The sequence below is a fragment of the Aplosporella prunicola genome (genome assembly GCF_010093885.1).
Source record: "Aplosporella prunicola CBS 121167 unplaced genomic scaffold K452scaffold_1, whole genome shotgun sequence".
Taxonomy (NCBI): Eukaryota; Fungi; Ascomycota; class Dothideomycetes; order Botryosphaeriales; family Aplosporellaceae; genus Aplosporella; species Aplosporella prunicola.
In genome coordinates, this window is record NW_022983529.1 from 1,210,608 (window position 1) to 1,227,843 (window position 17,236).

The window sequence follows — 17,236 nt, forward strand, 5'->3', positions numbered from 1 at the left end:
AGTACAGGCGCAGGCAGGATGGAAGCTCTGCGATGCACGATAAAAAAGCGCCAAGATTTCCATAATTTTTACGCTACTCCCACTCCGGCATAGCCTGTCGGACTTAGATACTTGGCCCGACGTCGCTTGTCCTGGCCGCTTGACGTTGAACATCTTCTTGAGTACTCGGCTTTGATGCTATCTACGAATCCAAAGCAGGACACGCTCCTATTGCCGGATGCTGTCTCATCTACGTGGGTGAATGTGCTAGTTATCTTGCGCTGCCATAACCTTTTATAGCGCTACAAATCTTCAGTGATTCTTATGCCGTATGCGGCCACGACAAAGTTAGCCTTTCCAGCACCCTGGCCGAGGCATGACGCGCGCCTGTCGCCTTCGCGTCTCCCAACTCCACGCCCCTCTCAGTCCACCATCTCGACAATGGTAGGACGCAACGACTGAATCGCAACGTAGTCACCGTCATGACCGCTATTGACGCGTCATATCATGGGTTCGCGCCTGGAAAACAACTCGAACGCAGTGCGCAAGCGCATAGAGAACCGTAAGGCAATCACTTTCGCATCGCGTGGCGCGTGGCTAACGAAGCCCTCCAGATGCCTTCGACAACGAAGAAGGTGAGGAGTATGAAGGCTCCAAGTTCGGCGGCTTTGGCGACTACTTTTGGCACAAAAGGGTCAAGCTTCAGAACCTGGACGCCGAGATTCGCTCCCAGGCTGGCCATAACCCTCCCATTTTCCGCGGTATTGTCGCTCACGTGAACGGCTACACACAGCCATCTCTGAATGATCTCCACAAGTTGATTGTGTCTTATGGAGGAGGTTTCATGCAATATCTCGACGGCAAAACCGCGGTCACACACATCATTGCTAGCAACCTCACTCCGAAGAAGGCGGTGGAATTCCGCAAGTATCGCATAGTCAAACCGGCATGGGTGGTAGACAGCATAAAATCTGGGAAGCTGTTGCCATGGGATGCTTACCGGGTGGTGGACGAAGGAGCCGGACAGAAACTCCTCGGGTCCGATGGTGGTAAAATCGTCAACCAAACACCAGCCAAGTCGAAAGGCTATCGGGAACAAACGGACGTCAGCTGGTATACCAAACACCTGCAGGGCGGTGAAAATAGTACTCCGAGGAGCTCGCAGCGTCCACCATACCTTATGCAGCAGTCTTCCACGCCAGGTGTGGAAGATGAGATTGATGATTTACCTCCTTCGCATCAGCCGGAAACTTCTTTTACTCGTGACTCGCTATCCGAGCTAGAAAGGCATGAAGCACTAGGAGAACATCTGCCGCTTATCCCTCATTCTGAGAATGGGCAACTGGTGTCACCTGGCATATTGGACTCAGAAGAAATTTCTGATATCGATCGGAATGGTCCCAAAAGACCATATGGCGATCAGACTAGCTCTCCATGTAAACGCAGGAAACTTACCGCAGAAGAGCACAATGCCATCCTTCTTGCTGACCCAAACATTCGGAAATCAACAGTAGTCAATCCAGACTTCCTGGAGCAGTACTACCGAGAGTCTAGGCTTCACCACCTTTCCACGTGGAAAGCAGATCTCAAGACACAGCTCCAAGCAATGGCAGCTGAAAAATCATCATCGCAAAAGGCAAAGCAGAAAGCTGCCCCTGGTGTCAGAAGATATATTCTTCATGTGGACTTTGACAGTTTTTTTGCTGCTGTCTCCCTATTGAAGCGACCGGAGTTCAAGGACAAACCAGCCGTAGTGGCACACGGTAATGGCACGGGTTCTGAGATTGCAAGTTGCAACTATCCCGCCCGAGAACATGGAATCAAGAATGGCATGTGGATGAAACGAGCGCAAGAGTTGTGTCCGGAGTTGAAAATTCTTCCGTACGATTTTCCAGCGTATGAAGACGCTAGTCGATCGTTCTATGATGCCATATTAAGCATTGAAGGTGTCGTGCAGAGCGTTAGCATAGACGAAGCTCTGATCGATGTTTCCGCGCAGTGCATTGCAGCGGGCGGTTCTGACGGCAAGAAAATGAGCGAAGGCAGCATTTACCGCGAACAGAGCGAGGCGGAGAAGATCGCACAACATCTTCGGGACGAAGTTAAGATAAAGACTGATTGCGCCGTGTCAGTCGGCATTGGACCTAACATCTTGTGTGCCAAGCTTGCTTTGCGCAAAGCCAAACCTGCTGGTCAATACCAAATCAAACCCGAAGAAGTTCTTGACTTCATCGGTAAATTAGAAGTCACAAACCTTCCCGGAGTGGCGTACAGCATTGGCGGCAAACTGGAAGAGGCTGGTATCAAATTCGTGCGCGACATTCGGGAACTTACCAAGGAGCGATTGATTACCGTGCTGGGACCAAAAACAGGAGAGAAAGTTTGGGACTACTCTAGAGGCATTGATCGGTCCGAGGTCGGCGACCAGGTAATCCGGAAGTCTGTGTCAGCGGAAGTCAATTGGGGTGTTCGTTTTGAAAACGCCGAACAAGTTGACGATTTCATTACGAACCTTTGTGGTGAACTTGGCCGGCGGTTGCTGAAAGAGAAGGTCAAAGGACGACAACTCACGATGAAGATCATGCGGCGCGCTGCAGATGCACCACTCGATCCACCAAAACACCTGGGCCATGGGAAGTGCGATGTTTACAACAAGAGCACAACTCTTGGCATTGCAACCAATGACAAGGATATACTCGCCAAGGAAGCTTCATCGATGCTCAAAAGCTTCAAGTTCTCTCCTGGAGAACTGCGCGGTATAGGGATTCAAATGACGAAGTTGGAGCCTCTGAAAGCTTCTGTTGATGGGAAGCAGGAAAGTAGTCAGCGGCTGTTGCAGTTCAAAATCAAGGAGAAGAACAACCCCGTCTCTGAAGAACCTGGGGATCCAATCCAGGATGATATCAAAACACCTAGGAAACAAAAAGCAGATCCGGAACAATTCGAATTCGGAGCGACTCAGCTGAACACAGACAGTCCGAGCCGCAAACCGCTCAACGTCATGGGCACTCAGTTCATTATGCCTACGCAGGTCGACCCCACGGTCCTTGCTGAGCTTCCAGAGGACATACGAATGAAATTATTGAAGCGTGTCCAACCAAGTCCAGTATCTCCGAAGGAGGCAAATATTGCTGTTCCGTCCGTCGAGGTTGAATCAAAGGACTCAAATAAACCGTTGCCTAGAACTATGCTACCCAATGAATCTCAGTTAGATCCTGCGGATTTGGCTGTCCTTCCGCCCGACGTTCGCGCTGAGGTCCTATCTTTCTATCGACAATCACCCGGGGCATCTCCCAGCAGAGGTGACCGTATCCAAACACGTCTTCCTCAATCACCACGTAAAAACCGCACCATAGCTCTCCCAAAGAGGGCTGCTTCGGCATCGTTTGCAGGCCCCCGACGTGGCCGACCACCTAAATCAACCAGCGCCAATCCTTTCGTCACCAACCGTAAAACTTTTACTCAATCAAACTTTATCACTGAACGCCTGGCTCGCCAACAGCCGGACTCCGCTGAAACAACGACCGATGACGCGGGTACTGATGCCGAAGTCGATGCGGAGTTCTTGGCCGCTCTACCGGAAGACATCAGACAGGAAGTTATTGACGAACAGCGCCGTCTCCGTCTCCGCAAGCAGTCTTCCCTGAACCTTGCCGCTGCTCGTAAAAACCAGCCAGCACAGCAACCGCCGGCGTTGCCGTCTGGGCAGCGTACGCTCAAACTGCCACCACGCCCACCAAGACCAACATTTTCAATGCAAAAGATATGGCGTCCGGATGAGTTACGTGAGGCAGTACGAGACTGGGTGAAAGAGTTCAAAGAGGAAGGACCGTATCAGGAAGATCTGGGAGCCTTAAACAGCTACCTCCAGAAAGTAGTGGAGGAAGAAAAGGACCTAGAAAAGGCAGTTGGTGTGTGCAAGTGGTTCGCATGGGTCTGTGAAGAGGAGTTCGAAGGGTTCGGAAAGAAGGGCGGCGACGGGTTTGATGGAGGGGAATGGAAGGAAGCGTGGATGGCCGCATTGAGGAGCGTGCAAAACAAGGTGCAAGAAGCTGTGAAAACGAGAGGCTCGGGTGCAGTGGAGTTTTGAGGTCTCGAATACGCCGTATTCCACGCGTCTGATGCTAACAAGGATGCGTCAATCAAACTAGGGCAAGCCGGCAAGGTTATCCAATCGCATGAGAGATTGAACGAAGCGGCCACTAAATTTTGCTGGAAACACTCTTTCAAGCCCCCTGACGTGACATTCCCGGAGCCATTGAGGGACCGCGCGCTTATCTGGCTAGCCGTTCTCGCATCGTTGTCAGAGCCTGCAGCAATCTCCTTTCCTAGTCCGGTATAGCGCGCCCGCGAAAACGATTACGAGAACGAACTCCACCAAGAATAGTAGACCAGAAACCCAGCCTCAATGTACACAGAACTATTCAGGATGCTAATTTCACTTTCTTAAATACCTGGTGTTCCACGAGCTATGCCTTTCTCTCTCCAGCTCCAGCAGTCAATTCCTTCAAACTCCGTCGACAAATCACAGCAACAAACCAAATTCGAACCATAACTACGCACTCGCGCCAAACTCCACTACACAGTCTTCAAGATGGGCTACCGCTATTATGTGTATGAACCCACGCTTGTGGGAGCCGCCGTCTTCGTGGTCCTGTTCGCTATTAGCACCATCGCCCACCTTGGTCAGCTGGTCATGAAAAGGACATGGTACTTCATACCTTTCGTGGTTGGAGGTCTCTGTAAGAATCCAGGCATATCCCCGCACTTGAAATAGGAGAGTATACTAATATTGCTCAGTTGAGACCGTTGGTTACGTTGGGCGAGCGATGAGTGCGAAAGAAACGCCCGACTGGACGATGAAGCCGTATATTATGCAAAGCTTGCTCATTCTGCTCGGCCCGACCCTCTTCGCCGCTTCGATTTACATGATCCTGGGACGGATAATACGCCTGACGAACGGCGAAGCACACTCGATCATCAGAGTCAACTGGGTGACGAAGATCTTCGTGCTGGGCGACGTTTTGTCCTTCCTTGCACAGTCTGGAGGTAAGTCACACCGATTACTGCAGACCAACTAGATCTTTTCCAGAGCAACTCCCAACTAACAAGCACATAGGCGGCGGCATGCTCGCGAAAGCCTCGGCCCCTTCCGACCAAAAGAACGGCGAGCGCCTCATCACGATCGGCCTAGTGATCCAAATCGCATTCTTCGGCTTCTTCATCGTCGTCGCCGGCCTTTTCCACGTCCGCATCAACATGTACCCGACAGCGCGGTCGCAGCAAGCCACGGTGCCGTGGCAGAAGTTCCTGTTCGTGCTCTACGGCGCCGGCGGCCTCATCATGATCCGCTCGCTCTACCGCCTCATCGAGTACATCCAGGGCGCGAGCGGCGAGCTACAAAGCAAGGAAGCGTATCTGTACGTCTTTGACGCGACGCTCATGTTCTTAACTGCCCTGATGTTCAACATCTTCCATCCCAGCAAGATCATCTCGAAGGAATCGCTTGCCGAGGCTTCGTATATGATGCAGACGGGCGAGACGGATGAAATGGTGCCTGGAAGGAAGCAGGCTGCGTGGCAGAGCGCTGAATCAGTTTAAAGTGGTGGTTTAACAAGTTCCCAGAGAACATCTATAAGCATTGGGAAGTTGGGTGGCTTTCTAGAGGTTGTTAGGCGCTGGGGCGTTATTTGAAGAGAAGGAGCTTTGATTTTAAAAATATGATACTGTTCGTTTTAAGTGTCCACTTGTCTCTTTGCCACGGCTTTACAGTGCCAGTAACAAGTTATATAGTGCCTACTAGCCGTAGTGTAATAGTCTATTATAACTACTTAAGGAACACTCTATAGGTACCGTAGATTTCTTGATATATAGTTAAGGAGTAGGTATAGTATCTAGAAGTAGTAGGCAAACTATGCAGGATGACGCTGCGGATCCACCAGGACGGCTGGTCCGTCGAACAGAAGATTTTGTTCGAATATGACGACGGCGACGACGACGACTGCGACTACGACTGCGGCTGCGATGGCTGCGGCGAGGAAGGATGCGATGGAGGAGGCTACCGGCGCGTAGTATTGTTGATGGATATCTATGGTTGCGGAAGCTGTACGCTATCTACGTCTGGGGCGGCTGAGCATTTTTATAAAGCAGTCAAAGGAACATCAAACCTCTAACCCTATCTATAAACTTTGCTCCGGTCCACTGTATTTACTCGATACTACATGTATATAGCATATTTAAGAACCCAACTATTTCCTTCCCTCGCCTTAGCACGTTCAGTAACGCTTTTGCGTTTCCACATTCCAGACATTATACTCGATACACTAGGTACTAGCAGTATCTATACTAATAGTCTAACGTACAAACCACCCCTCCAGCAAGAACCGCAGAACGCCAGCCACACGCTAGGCACCTCACCCAACTCAGCCAAAGCAACCTCCCTCACAAACAAGCACACACGACCCCCGCACTCCAGTATACAAAAAACTCATATACCACAAAACCGCTCTAGCAGCAACCAACCTACACACAGTAGACAGCACTCTCTATTAGCCATTAGGTAACTACCGACTACCGTAAGCCCGTATAACCGCACACAAACAAGATCAAATAAATAACGTGACAGCAGCCCATCGCCCTTCCGCAGAACGCTGCTGCCGCCATACCTCACCCGCATATGCATTACCATCTCCCATCATCGTGCCTCATCGTCATCGACGTCGTAGTAGCAATAAAATCGTACAAGAACCCCATCCGAAGCAAATCATTCTTCCCTTTTCCATCCCCTCCATCCCCTCCCCTCCCTGCAGGCATTCCAACACGCACCGCATCGCCCTGACCCTCTTTCTCCCGCGCCCAAACCCAAACCCTACCAATCAAGCAGTCGAACCCGATATCTCAGTCCCTATTAATAACCCTCAAGCTCCGTCTCGGATTCAGTAACACGCCCCTCGTCCCCCAGAAACTTGGCTCCTGGTCCCGCAGCAAATCATCCGTACTACTGCCCACGCTGCCAGCGCGACTCCTGCCCGCCGCATCCGCGCCCCCGCCACTATGGCTGCTCACGCCGCCCGTGGCCCCGCCGCTCGTGCTGCCGCTATTACTCGCGTTGCGCGCGGCGCTGAGCCGGCGCTGCCGTTCCCAGCTGTTCTTGGCCGAGTTGGCCGCGCCCACGCCCGCCGCCGCTGGGAACAGGCTGTCGTTGCCGTGCTGCTGCTTCTCCTGCTGCGTGCCGTTGGCCTGCGCCTGCGCCATCGCCGCGTGGTTCTTGTACAGCAGCAGCTGGCGCCGGTACACCCAGGCGCAGAAGCCAAAGTACGCGGCCACGAGCGCCGCCACGCCCGCTACCACGCCCGCTACGATTGCCCCTATGTTTGTGCCGTCATGCGAGCGGTTGCCGTTGTTGAGGCCCGGCGCCGCTGTCTGCGTCGTTGAGCTGCTGAGCGTGTACGTCAGCGGCTTGCCCGTCGCGAGCGGCCCGGCCGTGGGCGTCTGCACGGGCGCCGTCACTGTGGCGCCGCCGGCCGGTGAGCCACCGATGATCGAGACCACTTTGTCCGGGACCGTGTACCCGTAGGAGCCCTCGAGGCCGGACGACGCGTTGGAGCCGCGCTGCTCCGACTGCTGGCTAAAGGGGTTGTAGGAGCCTGAGAACTCGCTGCTGGAGTCTGAGCCCGAGTCTGAGTCCGAGGCGGACTGCTTGCCCGATAGTGATGTGAACTGCGTTCCCCATGTCAGGCTGGACGTGTTGAATACGTAAACGCCCGGCGAGTCGCAGCTGAGATCGGTCCCGACGTAGCCGCCGACGACGATCATCTGTCCGTCCCAAATGTTGCAGGTGTGGCCCGCGCGCTCGTACGGGACGCTCTGGTCCGACATGTCGACTTCGACCCAGGTGAAGCTGGGGATGGTTAGAATCCACATATCATTGTATTGTGTTTGGTCGTTGCCGAGGTCTTGCCCGCCGAACATGTACATGTTGTAGCTCGAGCCGCTGTTTCAGGTCAGATCCGTTTGTCCAATAGGAAGCAAGAGATGGCACTTACTCGGCAGCTGCAGCGACAACGGCGCAGGGGTTGACGCGGATCTTAGGTTGTGTGCCGCTGGTAGGCTGCTTGTACCACGTTGAGTTGGCAATGTCGTAAACGTCAATGACGTTCATCTGCGTCTGAAAGGGGTCAGCTAGGCGCGTTCTGTCGAACGGGACGAGAAAATACACACAAACTTCGAGTTAGTGCCGCCGGCGAGACCCAGCAGGATGCCCTCGTCGCCGAAGCCCGGAACGTAGACGAGAATGCCGTCAGCGCGCTCGGGAAAGCCATTGGTCTCTTGCGAGCCACCCTCGGTGACATTGCGCCAGACGCCATCGCTTCCGGCAGCGGAGCCATCACTCAAGTCCTTGACGCTGGGGTTGGCGTAGTCGGGAAAGGTATACTCGACGAGGCTCTTGATGTAGATGCGGGAGATTTGGTTGCTCCAGCCCTCGGTGGTCCACGTGTCGAGGTGGCCGCCGAAGTAGAAGCCGCGCCCCAGCTGCGGCACGTCGACGCCTGCGCCCTCGGCCGCGCGCTGCACCGCCTGCCCCGCGCTCTCCGAGTTGTCGCCCGCCGACGTCTTCGGGTCGCTGTGCTCGCGCCAGCTGCTCGACGAGATGTCGTACTCCCACAGTGAAAAGGCCGTCGGCTCGTCCGGCGTGTTGCCGTTCGTGCCGTCCTGGAACTCACCGCCATACAGGTACAGCGAGGATCGAGAGTTCCACAGGTACGCCAGCGACACGGCCGGTGGACCTGATGGCTGCGGCAGTCCCTTGAACGAGGGCGACGAGATCTGCCACGACGACGTCAGGTCGAGCGTCAGGAAGTCGTTGTCTGCGTAGGCGGGTTAGTGGATAGGGAAGGGTCATGAGACGGATGATGAAGCTCACTCCACGTGTTGCTGGTCTGGTCAGAATCAGTCGTAGCGCGGCCGCCATAGATGTACAGAGTGCCGTTGACGAGAGCGGCTGTGGCGCGTCGTTAGCTAGTCGATCAGCTATGTGGGGGATCTGTATGTCTCACTCGCGTGACTCCACCGTGTGCACACATCGGTCGGGCTGTCTGCTCGCGGGATGAGAGCGGCCTTGACGCCAAACAGCGGCGTAGTCGACGTGAAAAAGGGCAGGCATTGCGAGAAAGGTACCAAGAGGGCCAGGAACAGTACCAGTGCACTCAATCGGTGCAGTTTCGACATGGTCGGTGACTGGAGCTGCTCCTCCTCTTGCACCGGCCACGCGACAACGTCGTCGCTCTCCTTGGACTCGCCAATGCTCTCTTCAATTGCCTCGTCGACCACGTCCTTTTCAGCACCCAATATCTCTTCGGTGCTCCTGAATCGCACGCTCAAGCGCGGCCTGCGCGGCGGCGCGGCAGGCGGCGACAGTGGCACGAGAGCGTCGTCGCCCAGGAGGCCCACTTCGCAAAAAACAGATCTCCGCGCAGGATTCGAGGTAGCGGACGGCAGCATGGCGACGGGCTCGGGTGGAGGTGGGTGGTGGATTACGGGATCGAAGGCCTGGACTTGCGCGTCTCACTCTAGAGACAGAAGTAGGGCAAGCAGGCAAGCAGGCAGGAAAGAATAGGGTAGGGTAAGTAAAGTTAGGCAGGGCAGGAGACTAGTAGCCGGTCGACTCCACCGGGCGGCATATGACGTCCACTTAAACAGGCTGAGCGTGTGGCGCGGCGCAGCGGGCTCGCCTGCTACGTGGTCGCGGAAACGAGCGAGTGGGCAGACGTGGTGGGAGCATTGGGAACAGCAAGCAATCGCTCACCATGACCTTTTTCTAAGCGACGCGAATCACGGCCGCCGTGGACGTCATGGTGGCCGCCAGCTGAGGCAACGATCTCTGCCATCCCGGGAGGCCTAAGAGCGAACCCGCGTCTTAGTAGTCGGCGATAGAGTGTTAATCAGGTCCAGCGGCGAGCCGATCCCGTCGATTCCTCCGGTACCGAACATTCCCCCCACCCCACACAAACGGCGCCGCCCGCAACTGGCACAGCCACTCCGACCTGGTTCGCTTCTCTTCTCATTTTCTGCCAACAAAGGGGGTATATACAAGAAGTACTAGGTATGTGTGCCATATGCCCCGCCCAAAAATGCCCTGCAAGACGCCAACCAAAAAATTGACAAACGGAACACAACAAGGAGAGAAAGAAAAAAAAAGTTCAACAACAACAAAATGTAGTTTTATCCCGCCAATCCTCTCTTCTTTCTTCTTCCAAAGCCTGCTCTGTGTGTCAGTCGCTCGGAGTGACAAGGGACGAGAAGCCAACAAACAAACAAAAAAAGATCGAATCAAACCAAACCAGAAAAAAAAAAAACTGCGGCAACAAAAACTCAAATAACTCCCCCTTAAAAAAGAACGCTTGCCTGCTGCTTCGCATGACGCCGTGCACCTAAAATAAGCTCCCCCTTTGAAGCCGTAAAATGAGAAAATAACGACCCACCACTCACTCCTCCATCTCACCTACGGTCGCCACCTAGGCCTGTTCTCGAGACTGCTAACCCGGCCGCCAGTCCTGCTCTCAGCCCTGCTGCCCGCACGGCTCGTCGCACGGCTCTCAGCACGGCTGGCAGTGTCACGTGGCGGATGCGGCAGCATGCTGCTCCGACGGCCACCCATGGCACTGACGGAGCGCGGGCCCAGCTTGCGCGACGCAATGGGCGACGAGCTCTCCGACTCGTCGTCGCCGCCAGAGCCACCCACGGCCGTCGACAGCGACAGCGACGCCGCCGTCGGGTCCAGATATCCGCTGCGGCGCCGGGCGGCCGTTGATGTCGGCGTCGGCAGCGACGACTGTCCGCGCATCCCCAGCCGGCTGCTCGAGTTGCCTTGGCGCGACGGCGTGCGCGGCGCCATCACCCCGATGACTGACTGCCGCTTGTTGGACGGCGTCGTGCTGGACGGCCGTGGGAGCGCCGACGGCGGCGGCGAGAGCAGGTTTCCACCACTCCGGCTGTTCGTTGACGACTGCCTCAAGTTGGTGTTGGAGGCGCTCGCGCGGAGGCCGTGAGATGGGGTCTGGTCCTTGCGGTACGGCGAAGGCGTCGTGGTCGAGAGGGGCTTGAAGTTGTGGCCGATGGGCGTGCCTTTGGTGTTGACTGAGTTGTTCCAGCGTGGCTTGTTGGACTGAGGCGTAGGCGTGGGAATTATGCGAGAAGTGCGGTTGGGCGTCGGCGTGGCCATGGAGTAGCGGTGGCTAGCTGCCGACATGCTTCTCTCTCCAGCGCTGGAGCGTGAGACGGTTGTCTTGCGCTGATTCGGAGTAGCTCCGGAAACGGGCAGGCTGCTGTACCGCTTCTTGGAAGCAGGTGTGGACCTCCCGTAGGAAGTAGGCGTGGACCTTCCGTAGGTGCTTTGTCGGTTCGATCTGAACGCCAGCCTCTGCTCCTGCTCTCTCTCCTTGCGACTCATCAGCACGACCGACGAAGCCGGTGAGCTGCCGGGGGTACTCCTATCTATGACGCTGCTGCCAACCGAGCGCTCGCTAGACAAGATGGTCGAGATTGAGTCTCTGAGGTGCTGGCTGTCGTTCATATTGAAATCCTCCATGCGCTGCTCCATGCTCTGCATCTCAACCTCGAGCCCGGCCCAAGTACGCCGCATGTCCGCCTGCAGCCTGAGAATCTCGCCGTTGACAGTCAGACGATCCTTGACACCCTTGTCGATGATTATCAGCACCCGCTCAATGGCAGGGCCATAGTGCATCTTCTTCGCCTGGAAACTCTCAATCTTCTTCGCTGCGGCCGGGAGGTCGTAGTGATGCTCGCCAGAGTCCAATGCTTCTTCCAGCTTCGCAATGCTCCTCTTGACCGACGCACACATCTTTCGTGCCTGGTTACCCGCGTTCCGAAACACCAGAATCCATCTGTCTTCGCCCAATTCTCGCCTCAATGACTCGGCGTCGCGCTCGAGCTTCATCCACTGATTTTCCAGAGTCAGGCGCCGGTTCTCCAGTTCCTCACACGCGCTCGGGAACACGTCCTGGCCGCGCATTTGAAACTGAGCGAGTCGCATCGGAATGAAATCTAGAGAGGCGCGTAGGGGCTGCATGCGCGCGAAGAGAGCTAGCAAGCTGGAGTCTTCATGCGACGTGCTCGGTTGCGACTTGGCCGGCGTGGCGGCAAATGAGGTTGGGAGGCTGTAACGGTTGTTGGCAACGGGCCTGTTGTTCGGCGGCGTTTCCTCCACAATTGTCTCCAAAGACTCGATATCCAGCCCATTGTCCGTAACGCTCTCAGCCATGACGCTCCGGTGTCTGCGCTCTTCCATTTCGAAGACGAGCCTGCTCAGTGCTTCGACCTCGAGCCCAATCTCGCCCAAAACCGTGCTCCACAGTTCTTCCCACTCCATGGCGATCTCTACTTGTTCCTTGACTTCCTGTAGCGTGCGCTTGATCCACGCCCAATCGCCGAGTATGCTTTCCATCGCTTCTACTAGCCTCATGAGCTCCTTTGTCGACAAGCTGCCAATGTCTTCTCTGGTCTGCAGTTCCTCAATCGCAACGACAAACACCTTGATCAGAGACTCGAAGACTTGGATGGCACCATCGACTTCGTCCAGGCCTTCCCTGCCAGCAGCGGCCGACCATTCCACATCATCCTCCGCATCTAGGCCGCTCAGAACCTCCGACGCCTTCGCCACCCAAACTTTTATTTGTCCCGCAGCTTCGTTCAAAGCTCGTGCCGCCGCAGCCGATGTAGGAATTGCCGAGATACCGGCCGACAAGGAGTCCGCTTGTGGCAGCTTGATCGAGGTGAGCTGGCCAATTTGACTGGTAAACGATACGCGGGATAGCGTGTAGATGGAAGGTGCGCGCGAGAGGCTCGACGGATTGAAAAAGGAATCTAAGTCTTGTGGCTCCTCTTCGGGTGAGAACATGCCCATCTGCCGCGGATCTAAGGTCGGTTCGCGTGAGGTTTCCTCTAGTGGAGGGGGTGGGGGAGCATTTGTGGGTGGAGGAGGAGCATTTTTTGGTGGTGGCGGGGGAGGGTTTGCCTCAGGCGGGGAAGCTCTCGCCTCCTCAGGCGATTGTTGGGTCTCCCCAACATTTCTGGAAGCGGACACGGAGCTATCACGCGACTTGCCTGCGTCGGAGTGCTTGTATTTGGGAGTGCCATTTTCCTGCGCGTCCGCCTCGCTGCCCTCGTAGTCCGAGGGCCCCATTCGGTCGCTCAGGCTGAGGAGGGATGAATGGTCACTCTCATGAACCATTGGCCCGAGGTAACCATTACCCTCCATGCCTCTGTCCGAGGGGCTGCCCTCAGCGAATTGCGTGTCGAGCCTCGGCGCCTTGTTGTGACCAGTCCACGCCCTGCCCCTCCGTTCGATCTTGATTGAGTTTTCGCGCTGATGCAAGCTGTCGAGCTCCCTGAGCTGATCCTCAGGGAGACGGCCAACCTCCTGGCCAGCGTTGGAACCTGATTTGCTTCTATAGCGAAGGTCGAGCAGTTTCATGCGAGCCAACAGGCCCGGGCTGGGTTTCCGCAGCGCGCGGCGGCCCGCGGTGCCCAAGCTGTTCTCGAACGAGTCGTCGAGTGGGGAACGGGCGGGAGCGGCAAGGTTGTCAGTGGAGCGATCGCGATGGAAGGACAGGTGTCGACTGCTCCGCTTAGGTGTGGCATCTGTCGAGTCGGGGTCGGGTGCAGCCAGAGCCGGGCGGGAGGGCTGCGTTTGGCGGTCGTCGTCGCCGGAAGGGGAGGTCATGGGAGAGGGTCGCGGCGATCAAAGGTGAGGGTCAGGGCAGTCAATCGGCCTGTGCAGCCGCGTGGCGGGCGTGAGTTGTCTGTCGATTTGCAGATGGATTGGTGTTGCTTGCTGAACGCTGGCCGACGGGGATTTGTCGTTGGCCAGGCGCGACGGGACTACAGGGATCCGCGGTAAGGGTCTCCGGCGACGCGGCGGGTCGTGGCGTGGGTAGCCGGAGATCTCGTGGGAGGCTAGTTTACTAGCAGAGCAGAGGCATCAGGTACGAGTGCATATGGCAAGATGGCGTTGTCGACTACTTTGCTGCGCGGGCGCCGTAAAGTACGTTTGATTAAGCCAGGCCTGAGATTGCATTGGCCGCTGCGTTCTCGACTGGAAACCGCCTCAGGGGTGGGGCCCGGCGGGAAAGACGATTCCAAGAACCTGTAGTTACAGACAGACTAGGGTATCTCTGCGCCTGTTACATCCACACCACAACAGCCCATCCAACAAAGAAAAGTCAAAAACAAAAACAAAAACAAAAACAAAAACAAAAACAAACACACAAAATCTCAGATGAACCCCGCCGCCACCTTCTCTTGCGCCTCGCTGTCCACCACCAGCGTCGGCGGCCTCAGCAGCCCCTGGCGCTTCGACTTCTTCCATTCCATCGTGATCTCCTCCCGCACGCCCTTGCACCACCGCAGCAGCGCCATGTCAAACGCCCTCCACGCCTCGTCGCTCTCGCCGTGCACGATCGCCATTACGTCAACCTTCAGCTTGATTTCCCACCGTAGCTCCGCCGCCTTGACCCAATACCTCAGGTTCTCCGCGCACCGGTACGGCAGCGACGTGTCCGTGTGGTAGATCTTGATCTCCTCAAACTGCCGACGCGACTTCCTAACTAGCTCGTTGTGCAGGCGCACTAGCCTGAGCCCGCTCTGGAATGCTTGCAGGAAGGGCGTCGGTAGTTCCCGAGCCTCGCCGGGATCCGTCCATTCCGGCAGGTTGTCGGGGTCTTCGTCGAATGTTTTGAGAAATAGCAGCTCGCGCTCGCGCTCCCTGCCATCCCAGTCGCCCTCTCGCCAGCTCCACCGTTCGCGCCTTTGCTCCTCGGCGATTTCCTTCTCTTGCTCGGCATTGATCATGTTCTCAATTTCCGTGATCCATGCAAACACGGGCTCTCGTTCATTGTCACGCATGCCTCCGACAAAGTCTCGCGCTGCCATCCGCTTCAACACCTCGAGAACCTGGTATAGCTCGCTTCTGATGCTCTTCTCGGACTTGATCGCGTATAGGCGTTGGGGATCTTCGTGCGCAGTGTAATAGTTCTTTGCTGCCCGGATCGCGAGCGTGACCTTGTCGAGGACGTGGAGACCTTGGATTTCGTGCCAACCTTGGACTAGTTGCAGGCTTGTCTCCGTCGCTTCGGCTTCCTCGGGCGTAGGAGGAGCGCCCAGCGCGTCTTCCCGCTGCTGCTTCTCAGCGGCCTTGGCTGCCGCCTTCTCGCTCTCGGCAGCCTGCCGCTTGTATTTCTCCATAGATTCGGGCTTCTCCGTCTCCGACAGGACACTCCGTGCATCGTCCAAGGCCTCTCTGAGCTCTCGCCTGAGAACGATCATATTCGGAGGCGGCGGCACATAGATCACTTTGTTCTTATATGTGCTGACAGTGGGCGGGAGCATTGGGCCCATGTTCCAAGACACGCCGTCTTCGTCTTCGGCCACGGGACTCTCGACCATTCCTGGCTCGTCCATGATGGCATCATCGGACGACGAAATGAAGCTGGCCCGTTTGTCATCCGAGTAAGACAAAAAGCTGTGCCTAAAGCTCTCGTGAGAGCGATCCGCCGCCGTATTGGGTCCCTCGGTGGGACCGTTGCTCTTCTTACGCTTGGTCTCCTTGTTGTGCCGCCCACCCTTCTCATCCAGCAGGCCGGTTCTCGCGAAATAGTATTGCAGGTGTGCAATGGTGCCAAGGCTCATGACACTCTCTCTGTTCTTGGCCGAATCGGCAAACGTGGTGCCCTCTGGGCGCATGTAACCACGCCGGCCGTTGGGCACGCCGCTGGCGGCAGCGCCCCACGATAACCGCGAACCTGACGACCTGCCGGAGAGAGAGGATGCCGACGAGGAAGTCAGAGCTGGCGAAGCCGAGGCCCAGGCCACGGGGGAGTTGGATCGTTCGGATTGAGCTGCATCGTCGGCCATGATGGGTGGTGAGTTGTCACGGCGAGTCTGCGGGGTCGGCGATGAGGGGTACTTGTACGGTGGCTCGATAGCGGATAGGAAAGGCGAATGGGAAGGTCTTGCGCGGCAGCAACAGCAGGGGCTCGGCAAATGATAAGGCAAGTGTTAAGACGCAGTTGAGCTCGACAAAAAAAAAAATGTTGGCGAGCGCCGTGTTGGAGCAACGGCGGGTTTGATAATCTTTCTGGAACCTCAAGGCGATCCCGGAGACGGAGATTAGCCGTTGACAGGGTAAACGACAGGCCGAGTAAACACTGCGCCGCGGCCCTTCCGCGAGCCGAAATAGAAGGCAGAAAAGGTGACTGGGGTCCCGGCGCGTCTCAGAATGGCGAGAGAGAGGTGTGCTTGACAGGCCGCATCCCTGAATGGCCCTCTCCGCCCGCCCACGTCCTTCGTCGCAACTGCCCGCCCGTCCCGCCCGAGTCTTGGCGGGCGACGCAGGCACAGGCACGCCGACGTCATGCTCGTCGCGCCCGCTGCAATCTGCAATAAGAAGCCTTTCTCGCTTCTCGCACACCTGCAGCCTGTCTCCCCGTTCGGGTTATGCTAAGACTCTTCTCCTCCACTGCCCGCAACATGTCCAAAAGAGTATGCTATACCGCCGTCCTTTTCGCGCTGCACCGCCCCCACAAAGCTGACTTCCTTCGCCCCGGCAGATCAACTACAAGGTCGACGGCGATGTCCAAGGCGTCTGCTACCGTGCCTTCGCCGTTGAGCAGGCCAACAAAATCGGCGTGACCGGTTGGGTCAAGAACGCCTCCGACGGCACCGTAAGCATCCCTACCCAACCCATCTCATCCCCCTCTATTCCCCGCTGACGCATCCCGCCGCAGGTCAAGGGTGAGGCTCAGGGCAGCGAAGACCAGCTGCAGACCTTCGTGCAGCACCTGCGCAAGGGCCCTTCCGCTGCCAAAGTCTCTGGCGTCGAGCAAAATGACATCGAGCCAAAGTCAGGCGAGTCGGGCTTCAAAAAGGAGCACTAGAGTGCGGTAACGCGCAATCCGACCTTTCCTAGGTCCTTCCTTTGATGATGTATGATTGTATGGGTAGCTAGAAAACCAATGGATTAAGAGACGAAACTCAAGTAAACAATAAACAGATAGCATTATACTTTTAGTCCGTGCACGGCGTTGTTTCATATCCATGTCAACTCACAGCCCTACCAAAAACTTCCATCTCAGAAAGATGAACGCATAAAAACGAATGCTGCAAAGCTTGCTTTTCGCTTCCGATTCGCGGAAATGCGATGACTGTAGAGAAATGAGCGGTGCTTCCCTGCCTTAGCCAG

At 56.2% G+C, this 17,236-nt stretch overlaps 5 protein-coding genes across 5 annotated transcripts; 2 read left to right on the forward strand and 3 right to left on the reverse strand.

Moving 5' to 3' along the window:
* Nucleotides 1-413: 413 nt before the first annotated feature.
* Nucleotides 414-4,529, forward strand: K452DRAFT_240935 (uncharacterized protein). The gene is made up of 2 exons (XM_033537806.1): nt 414-541; nt 594-4,529. The coding sequence occupies exons 1-2, from the start codon at nt 487-489 to the stop codon at nt 4,067-4,069; spliced, it is 3,531 nt and encodes a 1,176-aa protein (XP_033403168.1). The 5' UTR covers nt 414-486; the 3' UTR covers nt 4,070-4,529.
* A 44-nt stretch (nt 4,530-4,573) lies between these two features.
* K452DRAFT_348162 (uncharacterized protein) lies at nt 4,574-5,684 on the forward strand (the record flags this gene model as incomplete). The annotated part of the gene is made up of 3 exons (XM_033545522.1): nt 4,574-4,721; nt 4,780-5,028; nt 5,099-5,684. The coding sequence occupies 3 exons, from the start codon at nt 4,574-4,576 to the stop codon at nt 5,578-5,580; spliced, it is 879 nt and encodes a 292-aa protein (XP_033403169.1). The 3' UTR covers nt 5,581-5,684.
* Nucleotides 5,685-6,876: 1,192 nt separating this feature from the next.
* Nucleotides 6,877-9,480, reverse strand: K452DRAFT_217510 (uncharacterized protein; the record flags this gene model as incomplete). The annotated part of the gene is made up of 5 exons (XM_033536293.1): nt 6,877-7,972; nt 8,025-8,146; nt 8,200-8,846; nt 8,903-8,980; nt 9,036-9,480. 5 exons carry the CDS (start codon nt 9,478-9,480, stop codon nt 6,877-6,879), a joined length of 2,388 nt encoding a protein of 795 aa, XP_033403170.1.
* A 1,561-nt stretch (nt 9,481-11,041) lies between these two features.
* Nucleotides 11,042-12,895, reverse strand: K452DRAFT_217787 (uncharacterized protein; the record flags this gene model as incomplete). Its single annotated transcript, XM_033536315.1, has 1 exon — nt 11,042-12,895. A coding segment is annotated over one exon (1,854 nt), but the record flags the coding sequence as incomplete, so codon positions are not given.
* Nucleotides 12,896-14,271: 1,376 nt separating this feature from the next.
* On the reverse strand, nt 14,272-17,124 carry K452DRAFT_323564 (uncharacterized protein; the record flags this gene model as incomplete). The annotated part of the gene is made up of 2 exons (XM_033544648.1): nt 14,272-15,972; nt 17,104-17,124. 2 exons carry the CDS (start codon nt 17,122-17,124, stop codon nt 14,272-14,274), a joined length of 1,722 nt encoding a protein of 573 aa, XP_033403172.1.
* Between the last annotated feature and the right edge of the window lie 112 nt (nt 17,125-17,236).